Below are 16330 nucleotides of genomic sequence, written 5' to 3'. Positions count from 1 at the left end.
CGGGCCGCGCGGCTAGACGGGCGCGGGAGGAGCCGCCGGCCCGCGCCCTCCGTTCTGTCCGGAGCCGGCTCCACGAGGGGCCAGCAGCGGCCGCGCCGCGGGGAGACGCCTTCGCTGTCGCCGGGCACCTGGACGCTCGCGAGCGAGATGCCCAACCCCAAAAACAGCAAAGGCGGCCGCAAAAACAGCAAAGGCGGCCGCAAAAACAAGCGCGCCGCGAACGCCGCGGCCGTCGCGGGCGCTGCAGCCGCAGGCGACGCTAGGAACGGTAAGACTGGGACGCGTGGCGAGTGCCAACTTCCTCCCCGACGGGGACGACGCGGTGGCGGGGCCCTGGGTGGTGCGGGCGATGCGTGGACAATGCGAGAGTCAGGAAGTGCTCACTCCGCCCCTCCGCCCCACCGCGGCTGCCCCTTCATGGTCCCCACGCCTGGCCGCCAGGACTGCGCTGTGGCCCCCTGCCCGTTGTCCCCGCCGGGGGCAGCCAGCGCCCCACATTCCGAGGGTTGCGCGGGGTGTTCGGCTGCGGCAGTGCTCCCCTCCGGCCCTGCCCGTGTGCCCGCGCTGGCAAAGCCCGGCTGTGTGCCCCAGGCTGGAGGCAGGAGGGAAGGAGCTGCCCAAGTTGAGAAGAATGATCCGATTGAAAACTTAGGCACTAGTTCCTTCTTCCTGGTGCTCCCCCGACTGGAGGACGGCCTTAATTCTCAGCAGATCCAGGCTTGCTGTGTCGATTGCCACAGGTGAAGAGGCCCCCAAACATTTTTGCTGTAGGGCGTTTGTGTGTGGGTGTGTGTGGGGTGCTCTTTAATTTGCTTGGCTTGCTTGAGGAAGGAAGAGAACTTGACTTCCGTCCTCAGCCCGGAGTTAAAAAAAGAAAAAAAAAAAAATCATTCTCCATGTAATTCTGCTTCACATCTTTAGAAGGAAACCTCAGACTCCCATAATCTTAGGTAGTGCCTGAATGCTCCTTTTGAAGGGGCGCTTAGGGAATAGCCAAGATGTGACAGGATTGCTCTTCTCACTGTAAAGACCTGGTTTTCGTTATGGGATGCTGGGCATACACTTTCACTTATTTGGACAGTTCTTTGAATTCTTCTGCTTTTTCAGGGAAACAGAGGAATTCAAAGAATAGACAGTTTTTCAGGGAAGACAGTGTAGGTATATTTTAATGAAGGGAGATCAGGATTATTATATCTGGCTTTTAATTTACATCTTTCAGCTTTTGAAGCCATTCTTTATGTAGATCAGTCACTTTAAACAGGCACCTGCACTTACCAGAACTCCACAGTGCTCTGAACATGGGAGATTGAATGTAGCCTATTAGAAACAGAACTGTTGGCCCTACTGGCTGTTTCTCTGCAATATTGAAATGGAAAAATTTATTTATTTTCAGGAACAAACTTACTTGATATGTGAATGTTTGATAACACAACTTTTGGCCAACCTGTATACTCTGTGTTCTTTTTTTTTTTTTTTTTCCCCCTAGCTCTAACCTTCATTTTGGTGTTGATGTGCCCAGACTCTGGGTAAGACAGACTCCTGGCTCAGCCACGTAGAGCTTTGTCATCTTGGGAAGGTCAGTCTTTCTGAGCCTCGATTTCCTCTTCTGTAAAATCGAAGAAAAAAAATTGCACTGGCCCCCTCATAGGGCTATTGTGAGGCTCAGAGTGCCCCTTCCCAACAAGTCCCCATTTCTTGTTATTTTAAAGGCTCGTTACATATGTAAGCAGCCTAGTGAAGTTCCTCACAAATAGTACATGATCAGTGAATTATAGAAATCATTTATTCATTCAAAAAATATTAACCACCAACAATGTTGCAAGTACTGTGTTAAACACTACGGGATATAGTGATAATCAAGAAAGGATATCCTGGTCCTCATGGAGCTTGCATTCATGTTCTGGTGATGGTTCTGGTTTACCCTGCTGTTTTTTGTCTGTGCAAAATCTTCAAGTTGGCTATTTCCTTTTTTTTCTTGCTCTGAAAGATTAGACCACTTTAAGGTGGTGTGCGGAAAGTTTTGTCTTAGGCTGGTGGTAACTCCTTATTCATAAACAGACTGGTTATGGCGCTCCTGTTATTACTTTCCTCTGAAGTGGCAATCTCAGGTATTTCAGCAGTATAGCAGTACTGTGTGAAGCTACATATTTCTGATTAGGAGCTTGTTTTATTAAACGAATGAGAGAAAAAGAGAAAGAAATGGGCCAAACTTTGCCATAATCAGGGTCAGGGAAGGTACAAACTTATATCAGAGCAGTGAGCTGTATTTTATGATGCCCAATTCTTGGTTCTTACATGGTGTGAAGCCCCAGTGATTTACCTTAATTTGAAGAATCCCTCACTGCAGTTCTGCAGTTGATGATAACTGAATGTGGGTGCCAAGGCCTTAGCACCCATGTGCAAAATCAGCGAATAAGGAAATTACAATTTTTTTTTTGGCTATTTAAAGCTATGCTTTATAATGTAGGGGTGTGGAAGAGATGGCATTGATACATTTTTAAAGGAATGGGCAACAAACATGTAAACTTTCAGAATCAGCTAAGGCCCAGTTATTTTTGAATTTTAAAATAGCATTAATTGGACTATTTTTAGTATTTCTAAGTGTGTTTCAGTTTTCTACTTAACTGTGACATTATATTTTGTGATTATGAATATTACAAATATTCTAAGGAAGGAGTAAATCTACATTCTGTTAAATCTTTAAGTGGTTTGTTCTCACTGTTCAAGTCAGTTTTTATTAATCTGTAAACATGCAAACTTAATGACTTACTTTAAAGTTAATATTTTTTTATTTGTAGTTGTTTAGAGTTTATAGAATGGTTTTATGTCTTGTAGCTCTTGGGCGGTGTGGCCAGCAAGGCAGAGTAATACTAGCTCTTAGTTGTTTATTGTTTGTCAGTAGCTATAAAGAACTAATTCTGTAAAAGAAGATTGCTAGCTAGGGAAAGCTTGGGGAAGCTATGGTATGGTTATAGTAGAAGTTGAGCTGGTTGCAGTTTTTCATCTTGAGTAAGCTGAATTTTAATCGTAAGGATATACCTCTAATAAGAAATTTATCAGTAGTTTTAGATACTGCTTTATGAAACTTTTTGCAGGGATTGGAGTAAAGAATGAGAAAACACAATCCTCCTCCTACATAGTAAACATCAGTTTGTACATATTGTAGCATTTTGATTGTAGGTGGACAAGATTTGCCAATCATTATTTTTAGGATCTAGTAATCATACAGTAAATTATAGCTTTGTCCTTTCATTCTGGAATTCTGGTTCCATTACGCTTCTGCTTTTTTCTTCAGGCCTAAAAATACATGAAACCTTGATCACACTGTATCTAGTTTTCAGTGGGCCTGGATCCCAAGAACTTTTATAAATTCCTGTTTTGTGGATGACCATGGTTCACTACTCCGCTCATTCCTGACTGCCACCAGAGACCCAAGTCGGCCTCATTTCATTCAACAACTCTTTCTAGCAGATAGAGTTAGTTTACATAGTGATTGGCTTTGCATTTGGTAGGATTAGATTCAAATCCTGGCTCCTTAGATTCCAGTTAAGTGCCGTATGACTTTGAGCAAGTAATGTAACCTCTCTGAGGCTTAGTTTCAGCATATGTAAAATGGGATTATAGTACCTACCCATACATATGTGGTAAGATATCTATCTATAGCTATTGTATATAATATACATATTAGAACATTGCCGACATAATATGAGCTTACAAAGTGTTAACTATTTGTCTTAGATCCAGGTAATAGTCTTGGAGACAAGAGATTTATGTGCAGGAGGTTTACTGGGTAGTGCTTTTAGCATCATTAGTGGAGCCATGGTGGGGCAATGGTATGATGCAGCTGTAGCAGAGACCCCAGCTGATTTCCCAGTTGGGAACTTTGGAGCTGGGATGACCCTTCAAAGTTATCTCACTTTGAAGCATGGGGCAGGGCCTTTATTCCCCACCACCTATTGACTGGTCATTTGGACTTGGGCTGCCCCCAGGAAGAGGGTATGGCCTTGGGGGTGGCATCTGTATAGCTGGAGAGACTTTGTGGAGAGGGATTCCTCCAAGAGCTGACTCCTCCAACTCTGAGTTTTTGAAAGGAGAGTTTTTCTTATTCTAGCATTATTGGTGTGTTCACTTAGACTAATACCATTCACATAAAACGCAGGTGTGGGATAAATATTTCTCATTAACAACTAAATAGGCATTGTGGACTAGACTGAGAGTTAACCACCATCATAGCACCGTTTCTATGGGAAAGTATATTCTGAATTCCATACATCTGTTTACAAGTAGATTTTTTTGGAGCACCACCTGCTCAAAATTTGTATTTTGCTTCATAGTTAGACCACTAAACATACTTTTTATAACCTCAGGTTTGTAGTATATTTTAAATAGTTTCTCTTTTTATATGTCTACTTCAGTTCCTAGTACATTTAAGTTACCTGTATCCATCAGAAGGAAGATGACGAGTGATTGCCTGCTGTTTATTTTCAAATCAAGAACTATGTATTGAGGGTCTAAAAATATATGTAGAGCACCACTGTGATCTTAGAAGACATTTTCTTGCCTTATCGAGTAGTCAGTTTTGCCAGGTTTTAAAAAATATTTGCTACTTTTGGATGTTGTCTTTTGAAATCCCTTTTGTAATGGAGATTGGTGGAAAACATTGTCTTATCCATCCAAGATTCTTCTTGTGCACTTTGTATATTATAGTGAAGAACTATTCTGTGCTCTGATGGGACTTTATACAGTCTTTATTCTTTCTCTCTTTCTTTATTTGTTAACAGGATCTGTGCTTAAGTTCTAGAAACTAAGCCTCCAATGTCAGCTTTTCTGTAAGTCCAAGAATATATATCATCCCATGGAGAATTGAAAATAGGAGATAAAACTGAAAAATCTCTTCTTGCAGCTTAATCCTCCTACCTGTTTACTTCAGGCTTTTAGCCATGAACAATTTAAAGAACTTGAAGGTATCAGAAGGAAGGCTTTAGGGGGGAAAAAATCTGTCCTGACTGATTTTGATTACCAACTTTTTGGTATTTTTAAGGGATTCATTTAATGAAAATTATTGTGTATTTCATTATTTTACCGGTAATAAAATGAGCATTGTGGGGGAAAAAAAAAAAAAGCAAAGTTCTTTGACTTTATAGTCAAACACATAATCCCACCACTTAGAGATCACCATTGTTAACATTTTGATACATATTCTTGCAGCCTTTTAAAGTTTTTTTCCTACAGACTTTAAAGTACATATACAGTTTTCAGAAAAAGAAGATCACATTTATTGTATAATTGGATGTTTACACTCACAATATTTAATGGACATTTTAGCAGAGCAGTAAATATACAGGTGTATCACCATATGTCTGCACCTTGGATAATTTGATTCTACTATCTTTTTGACCTCTAATTTATTTCATACATCTCTGGGCATTTTTCCAGTTACTTCCTGTCTTAGTCCATTTCTGCTGCTATAACAAAGGACCACAGACTGGGTAATATATAAACAATAGAAAGGGGTTTATTTCTCACAGTTCTAGAGGCTGGAAAGTCCAAGATCACAGCACCAGAAGACTTGTTGTGTGGCGAGGGCCTGTTCCATGAATGGCATTTTCTTTAGGCATCCTCATGTGGCAGAAAAGGTGGAAGGGGCAAACTCACTCCCTCAAACCCTTTTATAAGGGCATTAGTGCCATCCATGAGATCAGCGCTCTCAAGGCCTAATGACCTCCTATAGGCCCCACCTCTTAATAATGTTGCACTGGGGATTAGATTTCAATGTAAATTTTGGAGAGAACGAAACATTCAAAACACAGCACTTCCTTAGGGTACTCTTACCTATGGGCTTGTTATGTCAAAGGATATGCATATTTTTATGACTTTTAATACATGCTGACAGATTGCCCTATAGAAAGGTTGTACCTGTTTGACATTGTGGGATCCGGGTACCTTTTCCTCATGTCTTTGCCAGTCCCTAGTTCTTGTTGTTTAAAAGGTATGCTGGAGAATTGCTGTACCCCCAAATTTCTCAGGAACAAGAGGACCCCATTTGGATCCAGAGCCTGGGGCAAAGTGCTGTCGTACTTAAGGGGACTTTCCAAGGCTGGATTTATTTCTGCTGGAGACATGGTCTTTAGTGATTGGTGGCTAACAGAGATTCAATGAAGTATCTAATGATGGTGAATAATATTTTAGTAGCTGGTGATAAAATTAGTGAAGATGAAAGCATAAAACTTTGAAATTTTTTCTGTGTCATTCATTATTCTAAACTTATGAAGTAAGGTTTTAGAGTTGTTTAAGTTTTAGTTAAAAAGCATGGGGTTTGAACAGACCTAGGCATAAAGCTGCATGCCACAACTTACTAGCAGAGTGATTTTGAGGCAAGTTATTTAACCTTTATCAACCTCTGTTTTCTAAATACAACCCTTTTTAAAAATTGATTTCGAAGTGAAATTATATGTGAAATCTTGGCACAGGGCCTTGCAGATATGGGCACTATCAACAATAACTTTGTAAGTTTTGTGGTTTGTTCAACCTTATTCAACTGCACAACTTGTTAAGCCATTATGCTGTTGAGAACAGACACCGAGAAACACTACGGTAGTGAATGGCTTTTAAGTTTTAATATAGAAAAAGAGACTGTGGTATCACACAGGTTTTTACTTAAGCACTACTTGACTGTAAATGATCTAATCTTTTCTGATTATAGTTTATTTGGAAAAAATTGGATGAGCTTTTAAAAAAATTTTTTGGGTGGCTGGCTGCTATGGGTAACTGAACGCATGACCTTGGTGTTATAAGGCTGTGCTCTAACTAACTGAGCTAACTGGTCAGCCCCCAAATTGGATGATTTAGCAAAAAAAGAAAAGCGTATAAAACAACGTATGAAAACAGTTACATCTTCCTCGTATAGAAATAAATGCAAGTAGGTCATTACATGTACTACAAAAGGGCAGCTGTGAAATAAGGAGCATGTAAGGTGGTAAAATATTGGACTAATATAGGGATTGGATGTGATGGAGAAGTGAAATGAATATGTGTAGTTGATGAGTAGCTGAAAAGAGTTGAGGAGCCCAGGATGTTCTTTGGGGATCAGCCAGGGCTTAATGTTAATGAGGATTAAGCAAAAGACCTTTTCCTCTCTCCAGGCAACATCTGGAGAGTTCATTTGCTACTTCCTCATTCATTTGTTTTCTCATTCATTGTTTTGTTTATCTGTGCACTCTGTTCACTAAACATTTATTATGTGCCTGCTGTCTTCCGTGACTGAAAATATGGATAATGTTAAATTATACTTGGGGTCATCAGAATCCACACCTTCAAGGGGGCTCATGGTGAAGCTGGCCGAGAGACTTGTAAACACCAGGAGCCACGATAATGTGCTGTGGGTTCCTAGTGGAAAAAATGATTTTGTTGTCTGGAGGAGGGGACATTTGAGTTGAGTCTTGCAGGAGACTTGAGAAGCAGTTTGTTCTGAAAGAAGAGGAAGGATGTTCCAAGCAGAGGAGGTGGGAAACGGCCTTGAGTTCTGATTGCTACCAGGAGTTTGATGTGGCTGGTGTGAATTGCAGTGACAGGACGGGAGGCTGGAAAGGGAGTGGAGCCAGGCAGTCAAATCTGGGTGTATTTTAGCTGGTGGAGAACCATCTGACAAGGTTTGTAAGCAGGGGCATGGTCAGCTGAATCAGCAAAGGGGGATAATCATAGGTTGTTGACAAGCTTGTAAAGTTACTGTATATTTTAACAGAATGGGTACCTTTTGATGTAGCTAGTCAGGGGATTGGAGATTGAACCTGCCACGTACCCTGGATTGTGATTTTTTTAGTGAAGCAGTGGGCACACTGCACACATTGCTACACATTGCTTTTCTGCCCAGCAGGATGGTAGTGTCACATAGTCCAAGGCTGCTGTGTGGAAAGTATGGCTTAATTGTGGGTACCAGCATCCTTGTGCTTTCCAAGTGATGGTAGTTTAGCTAATTGAAGTTAACTTCAGAGGACTAAATGCCAAAGGGAGGGTTGGAACCATCTGAGCAGAAAGGGTTTTCTCAAGGGGAAGGGGTTGTCCCTATGGTTTATTTTTCATACCTTGGTAGAAAGTGTATATCTCTGTGCCAGGTTGGACTAATGATCTTGATTTGTCATTTTGTTTTTATAATGATCTTATCAGTTTTATATCAAACTCTGGTGAGATGTCATTGTTTTGTACAAAGTGACTTTATGTGTGTGTTTTAATTTTGAATATTTTAGAAAGTTTCCAGTTCTCAGTGTTTGGTGAAATAGCAACTTGCTTTATTTAATCAAAAGGATGTTTTAGCTTGATCGTACTTGAGAGATTTTTATAAACTGGCAAAAAGTGAGTAGCGGATTCATCAGAAGTGGAAAGGGAAAACACATTATTTCTATTAAATTATACCTATGAGGATAATACTTGAAAACAGTCTAAGAGTTAGAAACAAGAGAGATATTAAGAGGAAGTTTAAAGATAAATGACGAAAGAGGAAGTGTAAAGAGGAAGTGTTAAATATTAATCATATAATTGCTTAAACTGCATTTAATAAGAAAATTAGCATGGTTCTCATATATACTCATAATATAGATTGACTGTCTTTAATCTGAAACTCTTGGGACCAGAATTGTTTTGGATTTTGGATTTTTTTGATTTTGGAATATTTACAGATCCTTAACCAGTTGAGCATCCCTAATCTGAAAATCCGAAATCCAAAGTGCTCCAATGAGTATTCTCTGTGAACATCATGTTGGTGCTCGGAAAGTTTCAGATTTTGGTGTATTTCGGATTTTTTTGGACTAGAGATGCTCAGCCTGTACAGTATATTTCATAGATTTAAGTTCTCATGTAGAGAAAAATTTTCCTCTACCCTGGTATGTTCAGTTATTGAGGGTCTGCAAATTAAATGTCAAAAGACATATTAGCAAGAAAAAAGACAATCACAGAAGAATATGACTCAAAGGGATGTTTAGAATTTGGAGCTTATGTACCATTTTAATTAGGGAAACGAAGGGAGAAAAGGACACATATGGGAAAACAAATGACTTTTTGTAAAGATAAATGGGCCCTTAGGAGAGTAGGTGGGAGATAGGATAGTTTTGTGATGGTGTCTGTTTAGTGTGGTGTGGAGATAGTCTCATCTTTGCCGATGAGTCTTTCCTGGTTGCTCTTGGGGAGGGGATTTATGACAATTGAGTTTTTTTGGAGGCTCTGCTTTTAGGTAGATAAGAGATTTTAGGAATGTAAATTCCTTCAGCTCCAAATAATTTTTATGCCATAGTGGCATATTTTGGACCCCTTCAAAATATATTGCCACTAAATCGTATCACCCCCAAAAGAGCAATTACAGATAGATAGGAAAAGATGGCTCAGGTGTCATAATTCAGGATTCCTATTTATTTCATCTTATTGGAAATTCATTAGAAATAGAATACCTTAAGGTATATGCCTTTGTAAACTGATCAAGAGGATAAATTAAGGCAAAAGTTATCAGGGTATCAAATTGCTCAAGTAAGTTAGGGAGCTATTTGCCACATTTTAAAATTATGTTTTTCCCTAGGGTAAGCATAAGTTTGATTATACTATAGATCATGTCCCTTCAAGTTATCAAAGCATCTCAGGAGAGTCTTATGACACTAATTTTGAAATTGAATCACAAGTTCTGTTGTAGATTTCTAAATGAGCACTTCTGAACGTAATGATTATTTTAGTTTAATATTTAGTAGAAATGTATTATAATACAACTTATTAAAGTAACATACTGCTTGTTATGTCTAACATAGCTCAGTGTCTGGGCAGTAGTGGAAACTGGGGAATGTACAGAATCAAGTTCTGGCTATTTTTGATTGGCAGCAGGTGCAGTCTGTAATGTGAGAGGCTGAGTAAATGGTGGTTGGCGACATGTGTTAATGAACAGACATGGAGAGCCCAGAGCAGTGTTTCCAGAAGCCATGCGGATAGCCTGGCATTGAGAAATAGGAAGTGCCTTCAGTGGTAGAAGCAGATTTGTACATATCTAACTCACAGGGCAGCTGAAAGAATTCTTCCAAATGGTTTCTAACTCCTCCTGTCTGTTCTTTTTGGTCACTGTTGCAGTAACTTTAGCCCTGTAATGATATGGTTCCACTATATTAGGCATTTAGTCTTAGAAATGAAGATGACGTATTGCAATACAGAATCAAATTGGGTAAGATTTCTGGGTGATTGGTGTGTTGAAGCTGCAGAATCCGTAGAACCCACAGAAAGGAGAAGCAGCCGTTCCTAGTGACAGGAACAAGGAAGATACCACAACTCCCTTGAGTGCTTACTGGGAGCTATGTGCAATACCTCACAGTCTGCAGTCTACATTTGGGATGAGGACACTAAGCTTCAGATGGCTTTCTTCCCTTTTTGCAGAAAAGGCATGCTTGGGTGTATGGAAATGTGCCCAAGCCCCATATCACATTTGCATCCCAGTAGATGTTGGGTACATCTTGAGTCACATGCACATGTACATAAATAAAGAAAAACTATATGCAGGTTTTTAAAGTAGAGGACTTAAATTTAGTATAAAAACATCAAGAAAGCAATAGAGATGTTTGAATTACTTTTAAAAGGCCTCATGCTTATGGTACTTGAACTGAAATTAAACTTGTAAAACAAGAAAATGCTTGACCAAGGAAGCACTTTTACTTGCACATTGTACATGTATGTTGATCTGATTCTTTCTCCTTATGGCAGAAGAACTTCTTGGTCTTCGAAGATTGAAGACAGAGTTAGAAACAAGAGAGATATTAAGAGGAAGTTTAAAGATAAATCTCTTTGGAGATTGTGAACATTTGAAGTGTCACTCCCTGTTCTTAATGGACCAGTGTTCATAACTAGGAAGTGATTATCTTCTTTAGGTTTGAAGTGGGATCACTGGTTGATACTTATGGCCAAACCACTCTCTCAGACAGGGTTTGCCTATTTACATGACTTCAGGCAGTGCATGGAGTGCTCACTTCTTCACACTTCTTTTTTTTTTTTTTTCCTTTTTGTCTTTTTTCGTGTCCGGCAACGGATCGCAACCCTCAGTGTTGCACCCGCACCTCGCTCAGCCAGTGAGCGGGAACCGGTCTGTATGTGGGATCCGAACCCTCGGCGGGAGCGCCATCGCGCTCCCAAGTGGCGCACTGTAGCAGTGCGCCACCGGGCCGGCCCGTCTTCACACTTCTTAACGTGAATTTTGATAACCATTTTCATCTCTGCCAATCAGATAGATGAAAAATCACGTCTCATTGTTATTTTTATTTGCGTTTGTTGAACTGTCAGTGAATGAATATCTTTTTATATGTATACTGGTCATTTATATTTTTTTCCTATTTGATTTTTGTGCATTTTACTAATAGGATATTTGCGTTACTAATTTGCACAAGGTCTTTGTATATTTAGGATACTTTTGGACATATATTTTCCCTAGTTCATTTGTTTTTCAGCCTTGTTTATGATGGTCTTGCTAGTTAGAAGTGTTACAGTTTGGGGCCGGCCCGTGGCTCACTCGGGAGAGTGTGGTGCTGATAACACCAAGTCCACGGGCTCGAATCCTATATAGGGATGGCCGGTTCGCTCACTGGCTGAGCGTGGTGCTGACAACACCAAGCCAAGGGTTAAGATCCCCTTACCAAGCATCTTTAAAAAAAAAAAAAAAGTGTTACAGTTTGGGGCCGGCCCGTGGCTCACTCGGGAGAGTGGGGTGCTGATAACACCAAGTCCACGGGCTCGAATCCTATATAGGGATGGCCGGTTCGCTCACTGGCTGAGCGTGGTGCTGACAACACCAAGCCAAGGGTTAAGATCCCCTTACCAAGCATCTTTAAAAAAAAAAAAAAAAAAAAAAAGTGTTACAGTTTGTATGATCACATAGTGTTCACAGAGAGATGGAATCAGTGAAGGCAGGGAGAGTGATGAAAGTTGTGAAATTAGTCTGTGAAATTAGTGGTCGGCACAGAGGTTTGGGCAGGGCATAAGGTTAGTGACTTTGAGTTTATTTGGAAACCAGTGCACAGTATTACTGTTACATTTGCGAGGTTCTGTTTACTTTTTGTTTTTAATTTGGGAGGCTCTGTTTCACAGAATTGGTTGCAACTCCTGCCGCCCTCCCTTGCTTCCTCCCTTACCTTCTGCTCCCTGGCCACCATTGTCCAGTTGACAGCTAAGCTCTGGTGCTCAACAGTTGTCTCTTCTTGCATATTTCTAAAATCCTTTGCAGTTTTTATTCTGGCTATATACAACTTTGAAACTTGTTGATAAAGACTCATTATTTACTTGTTATCACTTCTTTTCAAGAGCCAAGCTACAAACTGAGGCCTCTTAATGCTAAATTGCCTGTAACTTGCTTGTGATAACAAACTTAAATGCCGAGTCATAAGCAAGTTCTCATTTTTCTCATTCTGGCACTTGAACTGAAATTACATGTGTATGTTAATAAAATGAGAACATAGCACTCAATAGAACCAAGAGTTTATTCACACACCATGCATCATGCTGATCCAGGCAGCCCTGTGCCTTCTCAGATAACTGATTTGAAGAGGTTTCCAAACTCATTGCTTGTCCTAAAGAGTATAAGATTTGGGAGACACAAGTCATAGCTGGAGAACTGCCTCAGCCATTTTGCAAGTCCACTGAACCTTTCTAAGCCCAAGTTTTGACTGTAGAAAGTGGAGATAACATAATATTGTTTGTAATCAACTGCAGACTGTAGAGCTGTTTGAAAAAGCAAATATTTGTGCCATAATTCATGGTTTTTAGTGTTTTCTAGGTGGGTTTTTAGTTCTCAGTTTGTGATGTGTTAGTGTGGCTCCTTGCCAACTAGTGATGAATGCACACTGTGATTCTTTGGAAGAACCCAGGGCAGACATTGGCTTTCCCCCAGAGAGTTTGTAGTGAATGCTGATCTTCCAAAATCCGTATTCTCCTTTGGGGGAGCCTTTCATTTCTCTGCACGTTTGGGTCTGGGAGCTCTTGCTGTACAGATTTCCCCAGAATATCTGAAGTGTTTATTAGTCCGCTGGTCTCAGGGCAAGCCCAGATCCTTCGTGAACCTTTCTAGAGTTACTGCAAAAGGCCTTTCTGACCCCACAGTGGGGAAGGACTGTGGCAGCTGAAGGCTTGAGGAAGGTTCTTTAACCAGTGTGAGTATAGCTGATTTGGGGATTGTTTTGTTGGGATATGTGAATTGTCCTGTTCCCAGGCTCTCCTGGTTTCATTGTAATAGCAGAGTCCACTTTGATTTTAACCATTTAACAACAGAGCCTTGCTTTTGGCCTACTGTACTGCATGATTTACTGTGTGTGCTTGGATTTGTAATTATGCCTCACATAGTTTGTATCTTGATTCACTTCAAGCTTTTCTGCTTTCTGCTCTTTACCTGTCTCTAGGGTCATGTGGAGTGGGAGTTTGCATTGTTGGAAAAGCATTTTGAAATGTTCACATGACTTTCACTTGTCTTTTTATTTCCCTTGTAGATTTTGCATTTTAAATTAGATTATAGAATCGTGAATTTACCAAACTATATTGTGGCCTTTATCAAAACAGTTTCTTTGGGCATGAGATCCTTGACATGTTTATATGTCAGTGTATGCATATATATCAAAATGTATATATGGAATCTTTGTATTTCTTCAGATTGAGTTGGTAAACTTCATCCTTGAGAGATACTGAGATTTGAAATTTTTCACTTTGGAATGAATCTGTTTTATGTATAACTTATTTTTTACTATTTCATGAGATATATATATATTTTTTTTCCTTTTTGTCTTTTTTTCGTGTCCGGCAACGGATCGCAACCCTCAGTGTCGCGCCCGTACCGGACTGGGACTGGCATCGGGATCGCAACCCTCGGTGTTGCTCCCGCACCTCGCTCAGCCAGTGAGCGGGAACCGGTCTGTATGTGGGATCCGAACCCTCGGCGGGAGCGCCACCGCGCTCCCAAGCGGCGCACTGTAGCAGTGCGCCACCAGGCCGGCCCATTTCATGAGATATTTGATCTAAAAGGTGACTTGGAAGAATTTTTAAGGAATTATTTTGAATTTTTTTTTCTTGATGAATTTTTTACTGTATAGAATTTATTTAGAATATGATTATATGCACATTTTAATATAATTTCATATAATTATATTTAATATGACAAATTTTCTTATGATGGAAAGAAATTTCTAGATTTTTTTTGGTAACTCTTTTACAAATATATATGTATATATATAATACACACAAATATATATATATATATTTTTTTTTTCCCTCTAGTTTTGAAATGAATAGTTTTGAGTCTTTCAGAATGGCTATACTATAAAGTTACATCTGTGTTCCACAAAAGTTAGTAATTGAAAAAGGAATGAATGTAATGGCATCACTAGCTTAAAATATCAATTGGAGTCTATAACTTTGAGTTTTCTTGGTTATTTTTTACAAAATTTTATGAAATATTTCCTTAAAAAGAAGTCATATTATAGCAAGCTGCTTTGTTTGTGTATATGTGATGAACTACTAGACCAAGACATAGTCATAACTGATTCTTGGGTCTAGTTTCCATTTTTACTGAGGTATGGATAAGACTTACATATGCCCTCTCTTGACAAGTCTTTCCTTGTTGCAACAGATTCTGTAACTTGCTTGTTGCTAGCTGATGCAGCATTTCAGAAATAGGCCAAGCAGTGTGGCCCCACGCAAAAGCTTTGTTTTTTTCTCCCCAGATCCTAGCAGAATGACTGCCAGGATGATCGCTATAAGGCGTTTTACCAGGTTTTGAAGAGAAGGTAGGGAAGCAGAAAGAGTATATATTTCAGGGAGTTCAGCAGGGCAGAAAAGGCATGTGGAAAACAAGGGAGTATAGGATTTAGTTTATTTTAGGGTATGGATGGGGTAACATTGTGCTGAGATTATATTAAGTGCAGTAGTTTTAAAATCATCTTGGGAGGTGGAATGTTAACCCAATCCAATGACCCAAATAGGATCCAGGCAAGGCATCTTGCTTGAACTTCTGTTTCTCTGTGTTAGTGCTTTTTCTGCCACCCAATTCGATATTCTACATATTGAGAGAATGGTGTTTCTTTACATTCTTTCTAAGGAAAATTGCTTTATTCTTATTGAATGAAATTGAGCCTTTGCTCATGACTCCCCCACCCCCCCCTTTGAGTTTAGCAATTCTAATAGCTAGAATAGTTCATTGTCTTTGTTTTTAAGGTGTGCAAAGATTGGGGTCAGGAAGTCTTTATACTGTAATAGGGTTTAAGTACTTCTTTAACTTGGTTTACCTTATGCCCTGTTTATAAGTAAGTCTGAGGATTACTAGCAGTGTTGAACATTTTGAATAAGAAACTATTCTAAATTATAGAATTACGTTCTGTGATCTGGTTACACAAAGCTATTGGCCACTTCTTCCTCGTACCAGGCGACTGTGCTCTTTATTGATTTGTATGCAGTATGGGTGGGAATGGAAGGTGAAAGTCCCATACTAGCAGAATGGCCTTGGACATATCGCTAAATGAGCTTCTGTGAGCTTGGGAATTATTTGTAGAATCTGAAGCAAGGGATTGCCTATTTCTATTCTGTGGAACTTTAGTATTTTAAAGAAACATTCGGGAAAAACTATGAAACCATTATCTTCATCCTGATATTCAACATAAACCAGACATATTTGATATCCATGTCCTTTTGGATCTTAAGATGGCATTTGTTAGACAAGGAAAATATGAATTTTCTACTTTATAGGCATTGTCAATGTGGATTTCTTAGTGGTATCAGAGTGTCAGAGCTAGAATAGAAATAAAAAATAGAAACCAACAGTTTTCTATTTAGTTTGAATTTGAGGCTGGGTAGGCTTGTGGCTTTTAACTGAAAGTTAAGAAAAGTGAGTCTAGGAGAATAGATTAAATGTATTGAGAGAATGTTAAAAACCCAAGTTAAATATAGTTGAAGAGCTGGTTAGTTTTGTGTGTGTGTACTTGTGTGTATGTATTTTTGGTATGTGAAGCTTCTATGTTTATTTGGACAGAGTAAAAACTTTGTGTTTAAACCCACTCTAAGCATAAAAACATGTTTCACTGAATGTAATCGCCATGTACTCAATTTGCTCCCCACTCTGGAGCAGTCTTTCACACTTAAGTAACATAAGAGAGGTTAAACGAAATCAGAGGTTAAGACAGATATGCTTGGGGCCGGCCCGTGGCTCACTCGGCAGAGTGCGGTGCTGATAACACCAAGGCCATGGGTTCGGATCCCATATAGGAATGGCCGGTTAGCTCACTGGGTGAGCGTGGTGCTGACAACACCAAGTCAAGGGTTAAGATCCCCTTACCGGTCATCTTTA

At 39.8% G+C, this 16330-nt stretch overlaps 1 protein-coding gene across 1 annotated transcript in view; it reads left to right on the top strand.

The window, feature by feature from the left end:
* Positions 1-147: 147 nt before the first annotated feature.
* Positions 148-16330, top strand: part of HECA (headcase homolog (Drosophila)) — a 41803-nt gene continuing 25620 nt past the window's right edge. The window contains exon 1 of the mRNA XM_008565588.1: positions 148-268. Coding sequence (XP_008563810.1) covers positions 148-268 — 121 coding nt within the window. The remainder of the gene's footprint in view (positions 269-16330) is intronic.

The sequence above is a fragment of the Galeopterus variegatus genome, unplaced genomic scaffold (genome assembly GCF_000696425.1).
Source record: "Galeopterus variegatus unplaced genomic scaffold, G_variegatus-3.0.2 Scaffold200, whole genome shotgun sequence".
Lineage (NCBI taxonomy): Eukaryota > Metazoa > Chordata > Mammalia > Dermoptera > Cynocephalidae > Galeopterus > Galeopterus variegatus.
This window is presented reverse-complemented; position numbering and strand designations above follow the sequence as displayed.